The 19,146-nt window shown below is 56.6% G+C and overlaps 1 protein-coding gene across 2 annotated transcripts; it reads left to right on the forward strand.

Moving 5' to 3' along the window:
• Positions 1–415: 415 nt before the first annotated feature.
• Positions 416–18,588, forward strand: PWWP3A (PWWP domain containing 3A, DNA repair factor). Of its 2 annotated transcripts, none has more exons than XM_082620538.1 (14): positions 416–434; positions 1,443–1,567; positions 2,140–2,225; positions 3,528–3,598; positions 5,180–5,911; positions 7,108–7,215; positions 8,871–8,941; positions 10,263–10,339; positions 10,800–10,860; positions 12,311–12,386; positions 12,725–12,775; positions 13,190–13,626; positions 14,762–14,850; positions 18,268–18,588. In XM_082620538.1, the coding sequence occupies exons 2-14, from the start codon at positions 1,511–1,513 to the stop codon at positions 18,320–18,322; spliced, it is 1,971 nt and encodes a 656-aa protein (XP_082476664.1). In that variant the 5' UTR covers positions 416–434; positions 1,443–1,510; the 3' UTR covers positions 18,323–18,588. The 2 variants fall into 2 exon arrangements, with proteins under 2 accessions (XP_082476664.1, XP_082476663.1); XM_082620537.1 differs by having other exon boundaries at positions 420–557.
• The last annotated feature ends 558 nt before the right edge of the window (positions 18,589–19,146 follow it).

Genomic DNA, 19,146 nt, shown 5'->3' on the forward strand with positions numbered 1-19,146 from the left:
AAGTGGGTCATGTGCAAAACGCACGACCACCCCTCTGGTGGGCGCGGGTCGGAACCGCCGCGACGCCTCACCTCAGGCGCCTCAGGCCATGGAAGGTTCTGGAAGGCTCTCGAGGCTTTCCTCAGGGCCTCGGCGGGGAGGGGCCTCGAGGGCCGCGCGGGCCTGACAGGCGCAGGCAGGAGGCGGCGGGCGCCCGGGCCGGAAGATGGAGGTCTCTGCCGTCGCCGCCCACCTCGAGCCCGCACGCCCGCCCGTGCCCTTCAGTCAGCCTAGCGCGCGCCCGCCTGTCTCTCCGCGCCCAGCCGGCGGAAGGGGCGGGGCCGTGGTGCGAACGCGGGCTCCCCATTGGTCGGCGTCGGGGGTGGGGCTTGGTACCGCCGTCAGGCTGGCCCCGCCCCCGGCCCGTGGGAGCAGCGGCGGCGGCGGCGGAAGCGGTGAGCGCGGGCGCGGAAGGCTGTGCCTGGGGCGGCGCGGGTGCAACCGCCGTTGGACTGCCGCGGCCACCTCGCCGTCCGCGCCGGGCTCGGAGACGCCGTGCTGGGGAGGCGGGGCGCCGGGTGAGCCCGGCGGGCTGCGCCCTTCGGGTCGGCCGGGCGGGGGCTGAGGCGGCGGGGCCGGGCCTGGGGGAGGGGCGAACCCCGAAAGAGGCTCCCCAGGGCGGTAACCCGCCCTGCCGCGGGAGCTCCCGTCTCTGTTCATTGAACCCCTTTGCTGTCTGAACCCCTTTTCTGCCTGGACCCCACTTCTGCATCCTGAACCCCCATCTCTGCTCCCCGAACCCCTACCTCTGCTCCCTGAAGCCCCTCGTTTGCTGCCTGAACTCCTATCTCTGCTCCCTGAAGCCCCACCTCTGCTCCCTGAAGCCCCCATCCTCTGCTAACTGGACCCACCCTCTCCTGCCGGGGTGAACCCCTCTTTGCACAAACGACCCCCCCCCACGTCCTTTTTTTACTGTCACCGCCAGACCAGCCTTCCCCATTGATGTAATCAACGGTCTGCAGCTGTCCGGTCCTTTCAGGGACACGGCAGCCAAAGAGCAGTCATTTCCTCTGATTTTATTCTTTTGCGCTGTGGTCAACTGTTAACTCCCCAAACATGGGAGGGTTGTAAGCTTTGCTTGTTTTTAAGCTTTGATTGTTTACAACGCCTCTCCTGCTGACGTTGGAGGCAGGCTGATTTATTCAGGAGCCTTTTAAAAATAATCTAGACAGAACCTTTGGGAGGGACTTTGGCTGTATTTTATTTATGAAAATCATCCAGGCGTCTCCCTGGGCACTGAGGCCAGTCACTTCTTTTTGGCATTGAGCCCACTCAGTGCAGGATGATGGAATTGAACCATCTCCTTGAGGATCAGCCCCGGTAACCTTTGCCCTTGAGGGTTGTGTCTGCGTTGAAATGGGAAGCAAACGATGTTATAAACCACCGTGCAAATTTTGTTGCAGGGCACATCGCGTCAGACCTTCAAGTACTTTGTGCCAAATCATTACTGCTTACCACATGAGTCTAAATCATGATGGATGCCAAGTATGTCCTCTGCAGATGGAAAAAGCGATTATGGCCTGCAAAGGTGACAGCCGTTCTTCTGTAATTTCAGGAATTAGAAATGACTTTCGGGTGACAAGTAAAATCTTTATCAGGAGATACCTAGGAGCTGCTTCAGCGAAATAATTGAGTCTGAACAGTTGGCGCTCCTCTCCGTTGGCACCGATTCTCCCTCCTTCCCCGTCTAATGGGGTTTTGGTTGAGTGCTTACAAGGTTATGCTTCCGGAAGTGTCTTTTTTTTTCCTCACACTGGGGGGAAAAAAAACAAATTTAACAGAGTCAGCTATAAAAAGGCATGTAAGGCTGTAACTCAAGGAAATAGCTGGCCGGGAGCCCTGATAGTAAATAACGGGAGTATCTCGGGGAGACTTCCCGGCAGCATAGTGGGAAGGGGGCCAGATACAACCCTGGTTCTGGTCTGGATCTGTTGCTACACCTTGTGCCTCAGTTTCCCCGCCTCTGGAGTCCTTTGCTCCTTTAAGAGTCATCTGCTGCATTTGTATTTATGGGTCGCCACGGCTTCTTACATTGTGTTAGCTGTTTGTTTTGTCTTAGTAACAAGGTTTTTTTTTTCTTCTTTTTTTTCTCTAATGTAGGTCTTGGCCGGAACTGAGAAGGCAGCCAAAAATAAGAGAAAAGAGGGATTTTTTCTAAACGTGCAGATACTTTCCCTAGACAAAAAGTTAAGTGTTGTGTTTTTGTGATGCTATCTTTTTTCCATATGGGATTTCTGATACCACCACCCTCCCCAAAAAAGCAAAGAGCACCCTTAAGGGCTTCTTATCTTTGTAGTTATAAATGGGGTCAAAATAACCCAAAGAGGAAAACAAGTGATTTTATTTCACGGAAGTTTGGAAATTGAAGATGTATATGAGGTACTGAAGTCCAGCGTGATCAGTACAAAAATGGAACGAATGTAAATTAAACGCGAGGTAAACGCTCGTTGGGGTTCACGTAGGGCTGTTTCCTTCCCACAGATGTATTTGTGTGTCTTTTTTTCAGAAACTTGTGTGACAGCCTCCTGAGTTTTGGGATATTTGATGTTTGAGCCTGTGCCTCTCATCAGAAACTGTCGTTTAGCATTCAGAAGGCAAACGCTTGGGTGTGGGAAGCACGTTATGTTGCGTTCTTGATTGTCCGTGGTGGAACGACTTAGATGACCAGGAATGATTAAAATGCCCAGGTCGTGTGTGTCTGACGGGAGAATTCCCAATTCTAAATAGAGAATGAAACCAAGTCAGCTCCTGCCCCCACCTCCCCACGGTCCCCATCCCTCTTTCTTCAGAGCCGCTCCTAAGCCTGCTTAGTCCACAGCTCACACTTTCCCCGAGGCTGGGAAGGTAATTGAATACTGGAGTTTGAAAGGAAAGCCCATCCTTTTAAACTAAAACACACCTGCTGGGCTGTAAACAGCTTTCAGTGACATTATCCTCTACTCTGAAAATCTAACAAAGGAGATATTTGTGCAGTTGAAAGTGGGATTTGCCGCATAAAAGTCACAATTTGAATTTTTTTTTTTTTTTTTTTTGCGGTACGCGGGCCTCTCACTGTTGTGGCCTCTCCCGTTGCGGAGCACAGGCTCCAGACACGCAGGCTCAGCAGTTATGGCTCACGAGCCCAGCCGCTCCACGGCATGTGGGATCTTCCCAGACCGGGGCACGAACCCACGTCCCCTGCATCGGCAGGCGGACTCTCAACCGCTGCGCCACCAGGGAAGCCCTGAATTCATTTTTGCTCTTAAATCCAGCCAACCTTTTCTGTCTTAAAAGGAGAAAGGAAAAAACAAAAACATTCACCAGGGTCCTTGCTGCCTCTCACCTCAGGTGCATGAATTCCCAGTTGGCCGTGACTTTTGGTATGAGTGGAAGGGTGCAAAGGAAGAAAATGAATCTCATTCTTTTGTCGTCTAAAGCAAAACATGTTTGAAAATGTCTTGGTGGCATAGCTAGCTGGTGGCGTATAACAGCCATTCCTGTCCCTGCAGAATTAAGGTGAAAAGCACGGGAGCCCAGATCCTGAAGAAGTCTCACATTGAAGGCATTGCTTCCTCGTTAGGTAAGAGCATGTTTTTGAGTAACTGAGGTTTTAATAAAGTGAGAGGCAGTTTGGGAGAAGATGGAGACTCAGGTCTGCAAAGCGACCCTGTTCACGGTTTTCCCCTTCACACAAGGGAACGTGATTTCCCTGAGCTGGAGGAGATGGGTCTGCTTTCTTCACCCTTTCTAGAATTTGCCCCTCGAGCCCGTCCTGTTCTTGACTCCCAGGATGGCCAGTGGTGGCATCAGGGTCCACAGGCCACATCCGCGGCCCTGCAGGCCATGCAGAAGGGGGGCACCTCTCTGAAGAAAGGGGGAGAGGCTTTTCCTCTTTATGTGTTTTGCTTATCGGGTAGCAAGAGTGAGGTGCTTCTGTTGCTGGTCTGGCCTCCGCCCAAGGTCTGAGAAGCAGTTGGATTTGTATTTAAATTCTATCGCTGAGCCCAGGGGAGAAAAAAGGGTGTGACTGGCACCAGCCTTGCTGCCACGGTGTCTGCGGGCTGCCGGGGCAGGGGGCGGCGCGAGGCGGGCTGGAAGTGGAGCCCAGACTCCGGCCTCCTTGGCGTCTCGTCGTAGGTCAGACAGACTTGGCCTGAGCCCGGCCCAACTCTGCCCACGGTGCACACACCCCACGGGAGACAGACCGGGCTCCGGCCTAGGCGTGCCCTTCCACAGGCCCAGACGCGGAAGGGTTCTCCCTGCTGAGACTGGGAGTGCTTACTTCACGTGCAGAGAGCTTTCTGTCTTGCGTAAAGGTTGCCCAGGGTATCTTCCAGAGGTGACTGTGACGTAGGGTCCATTTTCCTGCATCTCTGGGGAAACCGCTCTCGTTCAGAGCACGATGCCCGCCTCGGGCGGCGGCGACCAGCACCTCTCGGATGCCGTGACTGGTCGTGCAGCCCGTGTTGGGGGGCCGCTTGCTTGTGGGCGCCTTTACCGGTAGACGGGCAAATACTGTGTTGATGGGGGCATAATTTATGCCTGCTGAGCTGTGGCGTCGCCTCCGTCCCCTCGTTCAGATAAAGAGCACAGCGCCTGCGCGTCGGAGTGAACGAGGAAAGCTGTTGCAGTGGGGAGGTCAGGCTGAAGTTTCCAGGCCCCTGGTGCTGCTTGCTGGCTTGGAAACGCCCTTGCAGAGAAGTGTGGGCGATCTACCGGCCCACGAGGAGCCTCTTAGTTGTGTGTTCATCACCCCCACCCCAGAGTACACTGCCTGCAGAGTTCTTTATTTAGTTGGTGTGGGTTTCTGTTGACCCTGATTGAATTTGAAACTGTGAGGCTGAGAGAGGATCAGACAAACATCTGAATAGGTTTTGCCGGCGGCATTGTTTTGTAACCTAGAGGAATGTATCTCTGTAACCCAATCAGGGTAGGGTCAGTCAGTTTGCTTTTGGGAAAGGGAAGCCTTGCAGCCCTCAACTGTGGTTTTGTCGTCAGTCCGGGTCCCTCCTTTGGGAAGATGTAGGTGAGAGGCGTCAGCCTCCCTTCAGGTGCCGAGACCAGCAGTCCCAGCGAGACGCCCCAGCCGGTGGAGGGCCGCTCGGGTGCCGGTGCCGGCTCTCTGCCCATCACCAGGCTTTGTTCCTTTTCTGTCCTTCAGCCTTGCAGAACGAGGTTGCTGCCGCGCCCCTGGAGGAGCTGGCCTACAGGCGCTCGCTCCGCGTGGCTCTGGATGTTTTGAATGAGAGAACCCGACCGCGTGAAGAAAGCTCTTCCAGGGAAGAGAGGACCACTCGGTCTCTGAGAGCAAAGCCCACGGAACTAGCCTCCTCGCTTTGCGACCCCAGCCGTTCGCCTTTGCTCCACGAAGACGTGTCGGGCATTCCTGGGCACACGAGGAGGGAACGTGCGCCCCAGAGGCTGTCCGGCCTGCCTGCTCGCAAGGAGGACCCTGGGTGCAGAGTGGACCACAAGAAGGGGCTCGGGAGAAGCGGAGGCCTGCGCGCCCCAGCTGTCTCCTTGGCCGGCAGTGGTGCTCAGGACGGACGGGGATCCCGAAAACACCAGGCAAACCGGACGGTGAACTGGACAATGACCCCGAGTAAACAGGAGAGGAACCCGGCACGGGAGCCCAGCTGGGGTCAGGAAGCGCCTCCATCCTCAGAGGGAGCTCGGGAGGAAGAAAGCGAGACGGGGGCCGGCCCGGCAGCCCTGCGCTCCTCTCCCGGAGGCGGGGCCAAGGGTCCTCAGGGCTGCCCCGGTGCCCGGGGCCACACTGCCCAGCACCTGTGCCCGGATGGCGGCCAGAGGCCGGGGCCCCACATGGTTCTGCGCAGCCCCGCTCAGCTCGGCCCCGAAGAGGAGACCAGAGACGCCCGGCTCCTGGAGGGAGGTAAAAATCCTGGAGAGGATGAGTCGTGTGCCGGGGAGGGGGCGGCGTCTGTTTCTCCTGCGGCCCATCTGGAGCCAGGCACCCGTGTTTGTTTTTTTTTTTTTTGCTGTACACGGGCCTCTCACTGTTGTGGCCTCTCCCGTTGCGGAGCGCAGGCTCCGGACGCGCAAGCTCAGCGGCCATGGCTCACGAGCCCAGCCGCTCCGTGGCGTGTGGGATCTTCCGGACCGGGGCACGAACCTGCGTCCCCTGCATCGGCAGGCGGACTCTCAACCACTGCGCCACCAGGGAAGCCCCCCCGCCCCCCCGCCCCCCCCCGCCGTGTATTTTTAACCAAATCCTGAATGAGATTGTTCCCAAGATAGATCCCGAGCCAGAGATGTCCGAAGTTCTTTCCGTCTGTCTCTCCCACTGGGCTATAATTACCTCAACTGCTCCCAAATACTTGTGTGTTTTTATTTTTGTTTTGAAGCGGAGGGAGGGAGTGGCGGGGCGCGGGGCGGAAGCATGTGGCTGTGATAATGCTGCATCTGCTCCCTGAGGGTTAATTCCTTTCTTCTTCCCATGGCAGAAACCATGATGCACTCCCGTTAAATTGGCAGGAATCTCAAAAGTGATTAACTCACTTAAAAGGCTCCTGACTTTTTAAGGATTCCTGTGTCATGTATTTTTGTGTGGCTGCAGCCGGGCGCTATGATTCCCTCCTTTTGGACATTGTAGCATCCCACTTAGTTTTGAAATGCTAATTTGGAAATCTTGATTTCTGCACGGCTGGTACCTTGCACTCTGCCTGCCCCGCAGTCACTCCTGGGTTTCTGCCTTTCTTCGGCCCCTGAAAGGGGCCCTCTCCCCGGCGCCGGAGGCACAGGGATGGTTTCCCAAGGGGCCTGGCCCCAGGGCCGCCCCCTCCCCGTGTGTCTGAGGATGCCTGCGTGAACGGACAAGCCACACGTGAGGACCCCTTGCCCAGTTCCTCCACCTTCCCTGCTTGCGCTCGCGGTCTCTCCTGCCCTCCTGTCTCTCTTATTCTGTTGAATGTGCTTTAACCGACGTGCCCTGCCTGAGCAAGGCTGCGGGGAAGTCTGCGTTGCGGCAGCTTTGCTCTCTGCGCTGATGCGCACGTACCAGGAGGCGTTGTTCCCGGGGTGAGTCCCCAGGACTGTGACGGGGAAAGTCTGATCTACCCTTGTTGGCAGCCCATCCACCTTCTGAAGAGTCAGTGGAGTTGGATGCCGTGAACTCTCTCCTGGTGGAAGATGAGGAGGACGAGGATGAGGAGCCCCCGAGAATCCTCCTGTACCACGGTGAGTGGGCAGCGCCCTCCTGGGTGGAGACCTGCGGCGCCCAACGTCCGCGGAAGGTCTCGCTGCGCTGCCTGGGTTTCGTCCTGAGCCGAGGGCTTACAGAGAGGGAGTCCGGGGTGCACTGTCCAGGACAGCCATGTGAGGGGGTGCTCCCTGGGGCACGACAGCCCAGCCTCCCCGCTGTCCCCTCGGAGGTGACGGAGGACGGCAGCCGAGTGAATAGATGGGCTCTGTCGCCACCGCTTGGGTGCGGCCTGGCACTGCCTCGCAGCCTTCCCGGATGGCATCCCGAGAAGCAGGGACTCGGCGCCCCCAGGTGTGCACAGTGCCCCCACCCCCCGGGCACAGGTCAGCTGCCTCTGTCCTCCCCGGAAGGGTGTCAGACACAGGCCCAAAGTTCAGAACCGGCCAGGAACGGAAAGCTAGTTTGCTTTCAACTAAATAATTGAGGACCGGTTTCAGTATTAGACTCGCCCGTTAACCGTTAGTCTTAACGTGGTCTGGGGGTGGTTTTGGTTTGGTTTGGGTTTTGGATCTTTTTATTATGAAACATTTATGCGTGCACAGGCTGTAGCATGAGCAGCACGGGAGGCCTGGGGGCTTCTCCTGCACGGCCGGGGGGCTGGCCTGGAGCCCCTCCGTCCCCTGTCGTCCCCACACAGCAGGCTCTCTGCCCTTTCTGTGTACGCGAGTCTCGGCCATTTCCCGAGGGCTCTGCCGATTGTTCCGGGTGGTGGCTGGTTACTGGGGTGTTTGGATGCTTCTGCCTGGCCTGCAGTGCCTGGGCTCCTGGGGAGTCACTGGGGTCAGCTCCCCGCGGGCTCGCTGGGTGCAGGGGGGCCACTGTGCCTTCTTGCAGAGGGCGTTTCCGTCCCCGTCGCCACATGGGGGTCAGTTACAGCCCCAGAAACCCGGGCGTTGGCTCTTTTCTCCCGGTTTTGTCTTCCATTTGGTTTTGGTTTGCTGGTGTTTTGGCCAGTCGGCCCGGGTTGGCTGTCTGCACCCATGACCCGTCATCCTGGGGGCCACGACGCTCCTCTCACGGGTGACCAGCGCTCCGCGTGTGCCCCAGGCGGCTCCCTGTCCCCCAGGTCCCCTTTCTCTCACAGCCCTTCCTCCTGTCAGACACCGCAGCATGGCTGGTTTTTGAATATTTGAGTTATTTACACATTCTGGAACGTTTTTGGTTGAGGATGCAGTTAAATTTTGTTGAGAAGTTACTTGTAGTTATCTTACGATTGTTTGAATAGTTCTCTTTTTTTTTTAACCCTTTAAAGCCCCCAGTTTCCCAGACAGATGAGCTTCTCAGAAATTCAGTCCCTGTATGGGGTTTTCACTGTGTGCTGTGGTCTCCTTTCTGTTTATGTGCCACGCTCTTTAAAAAGTGCTCTATTCTGGAGTAACCTGCCCACCCCGTCCCCACGAGCCCGGCACACGGTCACTGCTAGGAACCAGCTGTCACCCTGGCTGCGCTTGTGGTCGGCATTTGGGTTCCAGGGGCAGGAGTTACAAACCTGCCCCTCAGACTCTCGGGTCTGTTAGGGGAACTACATCACAATGTCTCCGTGGTTGCGTTTTCTCCAGCAGTTGCTTTTGGTGCCTGATATGGATCTAACTTGTCTCTTTTTGTTTTCCTTTCTTTCTTTCAATTCTAGAACCACGTTCGTTTGAAGTAGGAATGCTAGTCTGGCTTAAATACCAAAAATACCCCTTCTGGCCCGCAGTGGTAAGAATCCTTCTCTGCCCCCTGCTTGCTCAGTTGGTCCCCGGAGCCTGAGGTCCAGCGTCCTCCATTCTTGACGCCGGGACCCGGGCAGGTGGTTCACTGTTCTGTTGTTACTGGGGAAACGCTGGGTCCGTGAGCATCGACGTGGACGCGTTTACCTAAGGAAAGGGGGTCTCAGCCTTCTGGCACAAAGGATCGTGAGGCTTATAGGTCAGGTTTTTATCAAGCAGGCTTAGAAAGCCCGCCTCCAAAAAATGCCCATGGTTTGCTCATTTTCAATATTCTACATTTCAGCTTTTTAGCGGGCAGATTAGGGTGGGCATCTATTGCACAGCAGGTGTTTGAGGTCCTGGCTGCACCCCCAGTGCAGTGGACGCCCTTAAGTGTGGCTGACGTCCTGGCTGTGCCTCCTCCGCCTGCTTGGACGGTGCCCACGGTCAGTTGGAGAATTTTTGAGGCAGGGGCACCACCCAGTTGCCCTCGCTCCTGCCATTTCCACCTTAATTTCCTCCCCTTTGTCTTCCGGCAGGGACAGTGTTCTGATGGTTCTAGCTGTAGTCCTTTAACTTTTAGGAAGAGGTAGTGGCGTGTAAACCCAAAAGATAGCTGCCACAGTGGAGCGGCTTTTGTTGTCGCGATGCGTCTGAGCTCATCCAGGTCAGCATGGCCTCCTGGCACGTGACTGACCATCCCGGGAAGGACAGAATGAAATCTTTGCGGCGTCTGTAGATAGAGCGCAGACATGCACTTGAACCGGGGTTGCCGTGCAGCTCCGTGGCAGGGTTTGGGGCTGATTATCGAGGACCCTCGCTTCCCGAGGTGCCCGTGCCCCCCTGCGGTTGGCAGCCTTCTCCCCGCCTCTCCGCTTTCCCCAGTTCCCGGGGGCCCTGCTGGTTTCATGGGTGCCAGCGGCGCAGATACCCGTGGTGTGCGGGCTCCAGCCTCACCCATGGCGCTGGTGACGCCAAGAGGGGCCCCTCTGGGGTCCACGGCCTGCCACCTCCCGCCTGACCTCTGCTGCGTCTGGCCGGGCCTCCCTGAGCTCGCTTTGCCCGTCCCCCAGAATGAGGAGGATCGCGCCCTGAGCTGGGCGGAAGTGCTGAAGGCAGCGGCCATGATTCCTCTTGTAGAGCCCTGGCTCTGCTCGGTCGGAACAGCGCTGAGGGCCATGCGGCGCTTTCTGAGTGTTTCCTGGTGTCGGCTCTCAGTCCAAGCCGGCTGCGTTCCTTGTCACATGCTTGATGAGGTGACATCAGGAAAGTGTTGAAAACCCATGACCTTCTGGGTCCTTGACACCTGGTTTTCTTGGATCTGCCAACAGGTGAAAAGCGTCAGGCGAAGAGATAAGAAAGCGAGTGTGCTTTTCATTGAAGGAAACATGAACCCCAAAGGGAGAGGGTAAACCCACTGTTCTCTGCTCCTGCCGAGTGCTTCTGGGTGGAGGCTGGTGAAGGGGGCGGGGTGGGGTCCAGAGCCCCGGATGAGGGTCCCTGTAAAGGCTGTGTTCAGGGACGCGGCCACATGGTCAGGTTTTCCAGACTGCTTGTCGGCTTCCAGAGTCAGCCCCGCCGGACACTCCTTGGGCCCCCATTTCCCACAAACGGCAGCAAAGTTGGCTCCCTGCAGGGGCCGTGAGCAGCCCCCTGCCCAGTCACCCCCCTAGTCCTCGACTGTGGGCAGAAGCAGAGTCTGCCCGGAGCCGGCCTGGAAGTGTGGGCACACCTGGGCCCGGCTCTGAGGGGCTCCCTCCACCCACGAGCCTGCGCTGGCAGAGGCCCCCCGCTTTCCCAGAGGAAGGGCGCTTTCAGGTTGTGAAATGGAGCTGGTTCCCGTGAACCTCTGCTCTCTCTGCTTCCAGCATCGCGGTGTCTCTCCGGCGATTGAAGCACTTTGATTGTAAAGAAAAGCAGGCGCTTCTGGTACGTGGATGGTTGTTTGCGCTGCTTGGAAGGGCTGGCTTGGCAGCTGGTAACGGTGTCCTCCACCACAAGGCCCTTCAGATAGCGGTAGTTGTGGGAGTGATGCCTGGCCCTGGCTGCTCCTCTGGGGGTCACTGCCCCTGGGGTGGCTGCTGACCGTTCCCCACTGAGCAGGTTTGGCGTGGAGGACAGGGTGCCCTATGCAGAGGGAAGGTGGGAGAGCCCAGGGCCAAGGCCTACACCTTGCAGCTGCGTCTCAGCCGCCCCCGGGAAGGGCACCATAGACCCCGAAGCCGTGAGCTTGAGCACCACATACGTCAGGGAGCACCATTGCCGTGGCCCTGTGACCGGCCCAGCCCATGAGTCCCCAGGAGCTGGTCCACACAGGGTGCTGTCTGTTAACTCTGAAACACCCACCACTTCATTGTCCCAACTTGCAAAAACAGACTGCGACTGGGTCGGGCAGTGGGGCCCATGAGCCCTGCTCCGACGCGGGTGTCTGCTTGGCCCTCGGTCAGCGGGCTCTGGGCTCTGCGTGGGGTGACGCCTTCCCGCGTGGGAAGCAGCATCTGAGCTGGTTCCCCGGGTGAGTGGGATGCGGTGGGGCTGTCAGGGTGTCTCCTGCCGACCAGCTGTTCTCTGAGGGCAGCAGGCCACGGGCCTCGAGTGCAGGCGCTGCTTGGAAGGTCGGCACCCACGCTGGACCCAACCTTGGGCTCTTGGGACCGGAGGACGGGGGGCAGAGGGGAGGGGGGAATCGAGTTTGAGATTCGTGTGCCTCAAATACCTGAGGGACGGGTTTTATCGCAAGGACGCCTGGGTTCCAGAAGATGGCATGTACGTCTCACGAGACCCGGATGCCTGGGCACGTCCCCTGGCGACGGGCCATGGGAGCTCGGGCATGTGCCGGCACCACACTGCTGTCCCAGGCTGGTCAGCGAGCCTGGCCGCGGCCCAAGTGCCCTCCTCCTCTGGAGCTGCCCGCCTCTCCCATCACACGCATGTGGGTCTCAGACTGGTCTCACTGGTCATCCCAGCTTAGGGGTTCTCACCGGGGGTGACGGCCTTGGGTTGCTGTGAGGATCACAGGCCAGGGGTCCCTCCCCCGGGCAGCACTTCTTCCCACTGACCGTGTACAGTTGAGGGCCACGGGCCCAGAGGCGTCTCCCACGGGGTTCATCCCCTGCAACCTCACGTCTTGTCCATCTGATGGCCCGTCAGCTGCCCTGCGGTGGGTTTTCGCCCTCCTGCTCTCAGCGTCTGTGGTGTGTCTCTCGGCCCCGAGGGCTCGGCTCACAGGTGACCGTTTTCTGAGCAGCCCCGGCCCCAGACGTGCCTCGCAGGGAGCCCTGTGCGGGGGCGTCTGCAGGCTCCTTCCTGGAGGAGGGGACTGAGGACGCAGGACCTTGGAGGTGCTCCCAGCTGACCTGCCATCTGGGTCTTGTTGCAGGACGAGGCCAAGGAGGATTTCGACCAGGCCATCGGCTGGTGCGTCTCCCTCATCACCGACTATAGGGTCCGGCTTGGTACGTGGGGCTCCGGTGCCCCTGCACGAAGTGATGGGGGGGCAGCAGTGCGGGGCCTCCCCTGAGGGCCCCTGAGGGCGGAGGGTGGCCCGGTCCCCATAGCTGTCTGGCCTGGCCTCAAGCAGGCTTCTCCCCATCCCTGCGGACGGGCAGGCACCTGGTGGAGGCTCATCCTGGGTCTGAACAGAACAGTTTCCTTTGAATCCGGGCTGGTTTCCATCTGTCCCAGGTCTGGCCGTGGGGGCGGTCCTCGGGCTTGAGGTCAGGGCGCACACCGGCTGGACGACCCGGCAGAGTCCAGTCCTGTGTGACCTGACTTCCCTTCCGCCCCTGTGCAGGCTGTGGTTCCTTCGCTGGCTCTTTCCTGGAATACTACGCAGCTGATATAAGTAAGTCCACCAGCAGCCCCTTTAAGGTGGGACCCGCTCTTTTGCCCGTTAGGAGTGGCAGTCTTCTTTGAGCTCTGGAGGGGTGTGTGCAGCGGGCAGCGCGCCCCAAGCCTGAGGCCTATGGTCCAGCCATGCCTGGGTCCACGGGGTCCCCTTGCTTCCCTCTGCTGTGGGGCCGGGAGGGCGGCGGCACACCCACACCTGCCGCCAGCGCCCAGGTCACCCGCCTGGGGACGGGGCATCTGCGTGGCCCTTTCCCTGCCCTCCTGTCGCTGGCGTTTGCAGGGCGCCGCTGAAGCAGGGTGGAGGGCAGAGCTGGGGCGAGGGGCGGGGGTCCTATTGGAGGGAGAGCCCTTAGGGACCGTCCCAGCGCAGCCGAGGGCGCCCAGTCACGGGAGTGCGTTTCCTCCGCAGGCTCCCCCGTCCGCAAGTCCATCCAGCGGGACGTCCAGGGGACCAGGTTCCCCCCGCTGAGCGGGGTGGGCCCCCAGGAGGCCTCGGCAGGGAGCCCACGGGGCAGGAGGCCGGCCTGCAGGAAGGTCCTCCCTGACCGCTCGCGGGCCGCCCGGGACCGAGCCAACCAGAAGCTGGTGGAGTACATCGTGAAGGCCCGGGGCACCGAGAGCCACCTGCGGGCCATCCTGAAGAACAGGAAGCCGTCCAGGTGGCTGAAGACGTTCCTGAGCTCGGGTCAGTACATGACCTGCGTGGAGACGTACCTGGAGGACGAGGAGCAGCTGGACCTGGTGGTGAAATACCTGCAGGGGGTGTACCAGGAGGCGGGCAGCAGGCTGCTGGCACGCGGGCACGCGGACGGCATCCGTTTCGTTCTGGACGTGCTTCTGCCTGAGGTGAGCGCCGGCGGGCCCTGCAGTACCCCCGGGTGCCGGGGCCTGGGCGTCATTCTCCAGAAGCCTTCCCGGGGCGGTGCCGCCTGAGCCGTCTCCCCGAGCCGCTGTGGCCTGGGCCCCTCGGGTGGTCCCTGGCCCAGGGGAAGGGGAGCTTCAGCTTTGCGAATGCGCTTCAGCTGAGGCACGGGTGGTCGAGGAGCTGGTGCACGGCCCCTCGGCCATTCTTCAATTCAGGGAGGACGCTGCTGGCCATGAATGGAATGTGTGGGAAAATGTCACCAGGCTCTAAAGTGTTGAGCTTTATCGTTGTGGAAGTTTCAGATGTGTTAAAATTAAGTAGCGCCGTGAACCCTCACGTGTCCGTCACCCGCTGGAATGGTGTGGCCTTGCTCCACTTGCGCCTCCAGTCCCTCCTTCTGGATTGTTCTTTATTCGTGCTTACTTTCATGGTGTGTCTCTAAAAAGGGTGATCCTGCCCCCTGGGGACACTGGGGGACATCTGGGGTTGTCTGTGGTCGTCACGAGTGGGGGGCTCCTGCCATCCTGTGGGTGGGGACCAGGATGCTGCTCCACACCTTACAGTCCAGGACGGCCCCTGTGTCAGCCGTGCCGAGGGGAGAGAGACCCTGCTCTGAACCAGAAGAACTCTTCAAAAATAAATAGCTACGATACTATGATTTCACTCCAAAAAAGTAACAGTGATCTTTTGATATCAGGCATCTATTGTATATTCAGATTACTGCTTTGTGTTTTCTTGTTTTTTTCCTTTTTTTTTTTTTCTTTTTTTATGGCCACACCACACGGCTTGTGGGATCTTATTAGTTCCCCAACCAGGAATTGAACCCAGGCCTGGCAGTGAAAGCATGGAGTCCTAACCACTGGACCGCTAGGGAAGTCCCCAGGTTCTGCCTTTCTCTGCTTTTAGTGACATGAACTCTCATCTCATCCAAAAGAGAATGTTGTAGATTTAATTTGGAAACATCAGGAGCAGAGATTTTGCAGACTGCACGAGTGTTGAGCTGGGAGGGCCCTGGCGGCCAGGGCATGGCTGGACCGCCCGCCCATGCGGCCTCCTCCGAGCTCGGTGCGAGCCACCGGGCCTGGCCCGAGCCTGACGTGTGCTGCCCTCTTGCAGGCCATAATCTGCGCGATTTCCGCGGTGGACGCTGTGGACTACAAGACAGCTGAGGAGAAGTACATACGAGGACCTTCACTCAGCTACCGGTAGGTAGGCCACGCTGCGTCCTGAAGGGCTTCGTCTCCACGCACCGGCGGCTGCGGTGGCTGGGCTGAGGGGCCCTGGTCCGAGCGGGCAGAGCTGGGCCCGCCGCGCCCTACGTCCTTCGTGGGGCTGATGTTTGCCTCCCCAACGTTCTCCCCCATTGCCTCAATGCCACGGCTATTTGAGGAAACAGTGAGATTAAGCAGCAGCCGCTGCCCAGACGTCCCTGGCTGGCGAGAAGAATGCGGTGATCAAGATGTTCCTCTCACGTTGGTGTGGTTAGCGCCCTGGACTGGCGGTCTGGAGCCTCTAATCCCGTCTCTGGGCAGGCTGCCAGGCCTTGCTGGGAGCAGGCAGGGCCGCGTGGCGGTGACAGGCTGAAGACTCAACTAGGGTCTCGTGGTACAGACTGTCCCCAGACTCAGCGGCTGCCCTGCACACCCGGTAGAGAGACGGTGCTCCTGGGAGAGTGAGGTCTGAGCGGCCCATCTCCAGCTGGCACCACCCTCCTGCTCGGGCTGCCGGTCGGAGGGCGTCCTGCGTTGCCCGCAGCCTCAGCTGGCTGCAGGCACCCCGGATGCCGGTGGAGGGCCGTGGGCTGTGCCCCAGCCGCGCCTACCGCCTCAGGGACGCGGTCTGAGCGCCGAACCTGGGCAGCCAGGGGTCCCTTGGGCCGGTGTCAGTTGGGCAGTGGGTCTGTCCCGGTGTGTCCACCTCCTGCTTCTTTTCACACCACAGTTGCGTTTAGGTTCTTGTGCACAAACCATCGAGCCTCGGCACCACGACAGGATTTGGGTCTCCTCGTGGGGTTCTTAGGCTGCTGTGTTCCATTTACCTTTGGGTCGTCCCCCTCAGGATCATATTCCTTGTTGATCCTGAGAGGGGCAGCCAGTCAACTAACTGATCATGTGATTTTTTGTTAACAGATAGCCATTTTAAAGGACAATTTGCTATTTCATCATTTTTTCTTTGTAGTTTATTTTTCTTCATTGTGGTGAAATACCCATAACGTAAAATTCAACATCTTAATCCTTTTAAGTGCACAGCTCAGTGGCATTAAGCACATTCACACTGTCGGGCAACCGTCCCCACCATCATCTCCAGAACTTTCTCGTCTTCCCAAACTGAAACTTGGTCCCCATGAAACACTCACTTCTCTGTTTATGGTTTTTATTGTTTGTTTGTTTTTAATTGAAGTATAATTGATTTACAATATTATGTTACTTTCAGGTGTACAGCAAAGCGACTCAGTTATACGTATACATGTGTGTGTGTGTCTGTGTTCTTTTTTTTAGATTTTTTTTCACTACAGTTTGTTACAAGATACGGAGTATAGCTCCCTGTGCTTATATAGTAAAGCCTTGATGTTCATCTATTTTATATATACCAGTGTGCATCTGTTAATCTCAAACTCCCACTTTATCCCTTCCCACCCTTCCCCTTTGGCAACCATAAGTTTGTTTATGTTTGTGAGTCTGTGTCTGTTTTGTAAATAAGTTCATTTGTGTCTTATTTTAGATTCCACATATAAGTGACATCGTATGGTATTTGTCTTTTTCTGCCTGATTTACTTCACTTAGTATGGGGACTTCCCTGGCGATCCAGTGGTTAGGAGTTGGTGCTTTCACTGCAGCAGCCAGGTTCCATCCCTGGTTGGGGAACTAAGATCCCGCAAGCCGTGTGGCATGGCCAAAAAAAACTACAAATAATTCAGTTAGTATGATAATCTCTAGGTCCATCTGTGTTGATGCAAATGGCATTATTTCGTTCTTTTTTATGGCTAAGTAATATTCTATTGTATATGTGTATCACATCTTCGTAATCTATTCATCGATGGACATTTAGGTTGTTTCCATGTCTTGGCTGTTGTGAAGAGTGCTGCAGTGCACGTTGGGGTGCATGTATCTGTTCTTTTTTTTAAGATTTTTTTTTTTTTTAAGATTTTTTTGATGTGGACCATTTTTATTTATTTATTTATTTATTATTTTTTTTTTTTTCTTTTTGCGGTATGCGGGCCTCTCACTGTTGTGGCCTCTCCCGTCGCGGAGCACAGGCTCCGGATGCGCAGGCCCAGCGGCCATGGCTCACGGGCCCAGCCGCTCCGCGGCATATGGGATCCTCCCAGACCGGGGCACGAACCCGTATCCCCTGCATCGGCAGGCGGACTCTCAACCACTGCGCCACCAGGGAGGCCCCTTGATGTGGACCATTTTTAAAGTCTTCGTTAAATTTATTACAATATTGCTTCTGTTTTGTGTTTTGGTTTTTTGGCCATGATGCATGTGCGATCTTAGCTCCCTGTCCAGGGATGGAACCCACACCCCTGCATTGGAAGGTGAAGTCCTAACCACTGGACCGCCAGGGAAGTCCCTGTCTTTTCGAATTAGAGTTTTGTCTGGGTATATGCCAGGAGTGGGATTGCTGGATCATATGGTAATTCTGTTCTTACTTTTTTAAGGCATCTCTGTACTGTTTTCCATACTGGCTGCACCAACTTAACATTCCCACCAACAGTGTAGGAGGAGGGTGGAGGGTTCCCTCTTCTCCACATCCTCTCCACCATTTGTTATTTGTAGACTTTTTTTTTTTTTTTTTTTTTTTTTTTTAGTATTTATTTATTTGGTTGTACCGGGTCTTAGTTGTGGCATGCATGTGGGATCTAGTTCCCTGACCAGGGATCAGGTGATACCCCCTGCATTGGGAGTACGGAATCTTTTTTTTTTTTTTTTTTTTTTTTTTTTGCGGTACGCGGGCCTCTCACTGTTGTGGCCTCTCTCATTGCGTTGCGGAGCACAGGCTCCGGACGCGCAGGCTCAGCGGCCATGGCTCACGGGCCCAGCCGCCCCGCGGCATGTGGGATCCTCCCAGACCAGGGCACAAACCTGTGTCCCCTGCATCGGCAGGCGGACTCTCAACCACTGCGCCACCAGGGAAGCCCGGGAGCACGGAATCTTAACCACTGCGCTACCAGGGAAATCCCCTGTTACTTGTAGACTTCATAACGATGGCCATTCCGACCAGTGTGAGGTGATACCTCATTGTACTTTTGGTTTTCATTTCTCTAATAATTAGTGATGTTGAGTATCTTTTCATGTGCCTGTTGGCCATCTGTATGTCTTTGGAGAAATTTGGATTTAGGTCTTCTTCCCGTTTTTCGATTGGGTTTTTTTTTTTTTGTTACTGAGTTGTATGAGCTGTTTGTATATTCTGGAAATCAAGCCCTCTTCAGTCACATCATTTGTAAATATTTGCTCCCAGTCCATAGGTTGATGGTTTCCTTTGCTGTGCAAGAGCTTATAAGTTTGGTTAGGATCCCATCTGTTTATTTTTCTTTGATTTCTCTTGCCTTGGGAGAGGGTTTATGTTTATTAAAACACAATTACTGACTAAAACAAAGTGATCTCTTTTTGGTTTTGCAGGGAAAAAGAAATATTTGATACGCAGCTCCTGGAAGAGAGGAGCCAGCGAAGCTGAGGCTGGTGGAGGCAAGGCCCTGCGCTCTGGAGCACAGGCGGGCCGTTGGCCTCCCTGACGGCTGCCGCCTCTGTTTTCCTGGTTCTTGTGGAAGGTACAGCTCCTGAAAGGGTTTGAAAGGACAGAGGCTTTTTTTTTTTTTTTCTTTTTTTTTAACTTTACATCATTACCTGTGACTGTACCGTGTAGGTTCACAGAAGGTGCACGTTTGTGTTTTATGTTGAAAAGCACTGTACCCAACATTAAACAGGAGCTTTAAAGACTGATATGAACGTACGGCTCCCGTAACATCAGTGTATTTTTCCGTTTGTTTCCCTCCTGTGTGTGGCTCCTCTTATGACGGCTCCTGAGTTTGCTGTGCCTCTGTTATGTGTTTTTGAGGCAAACCCATGTTTGTAAGAGGCAGGACCCGAGACCCGCTGCTTTCCCACGCTCTAGCCTCTGCTGGGACTCGTGCAGGAGAGGAGACGGACCGGCAGTCTTTCCAGCCTCTTTCTGCACTGCCCCCATGTGGATTTCCCCGCCCGGCCTTGTCACCGCACAGCCAACTGCCCAGATAGCTGTGACGATCCCACCGGGCTGCTGCACCCGCCCGGCCCGGCCAGGGTCATTGTGTGCACGGCCTGGGCCTGGGCCGTGGGGTCGCGGCCCAGCGCCCATGGAAACCAGTCCTTTGTCTGGAAGCCCGAAGCACAGATGGGTCCCCCGATGCCTGAGGGTCCCAGGCTCAGGGCCCCCCCCCCAACCTTTGGAGAGAGTTGTGTGAAGGCCCGGTCCTTGACGTGGTCACAGAAATTCTGTTTTGGTTTAAAGCCACACACGGT

The sequence above is a fragment of the Mesoplodon mirus genome (genome assembly GCF_964341445.2).
Source record: "Mesoplodon mirus genome assembly, chromosome: 5".
NCBI classification, from domain to species: Eukaryota; Metazoa; Chordata; class Mammalia; order Artiodactyla; family Ziphiidae; genus Mesoplodon; species Mesoplodon mirus.

Excerpts from the sequence above, each read along its gene's own strand:
- PWWP3A (XM_082620538.1), top strand. The coding sequence starts at position 1,511 with ATGATGGATGCCAAGTATGTCCTCTGCAGATGGAAAAAGCGATTATGG. Across the intron at positions 8,942-10,262 it reads ACCCCTTCTGGCCCGCAGTG|GTGAAAAGCGTCAGGCGAAG; the intron begins GTAAGAATCCTT and ends ATCTGCCAACAG. Across the intron at positions 10,861-12,310 it reads AAGAAAAGCAGGCGCTTCTG|GACGAGGCCAAGGAGGATTT; the intron begins GTACGTGGATGG and ends GTCTTGTTGCAG.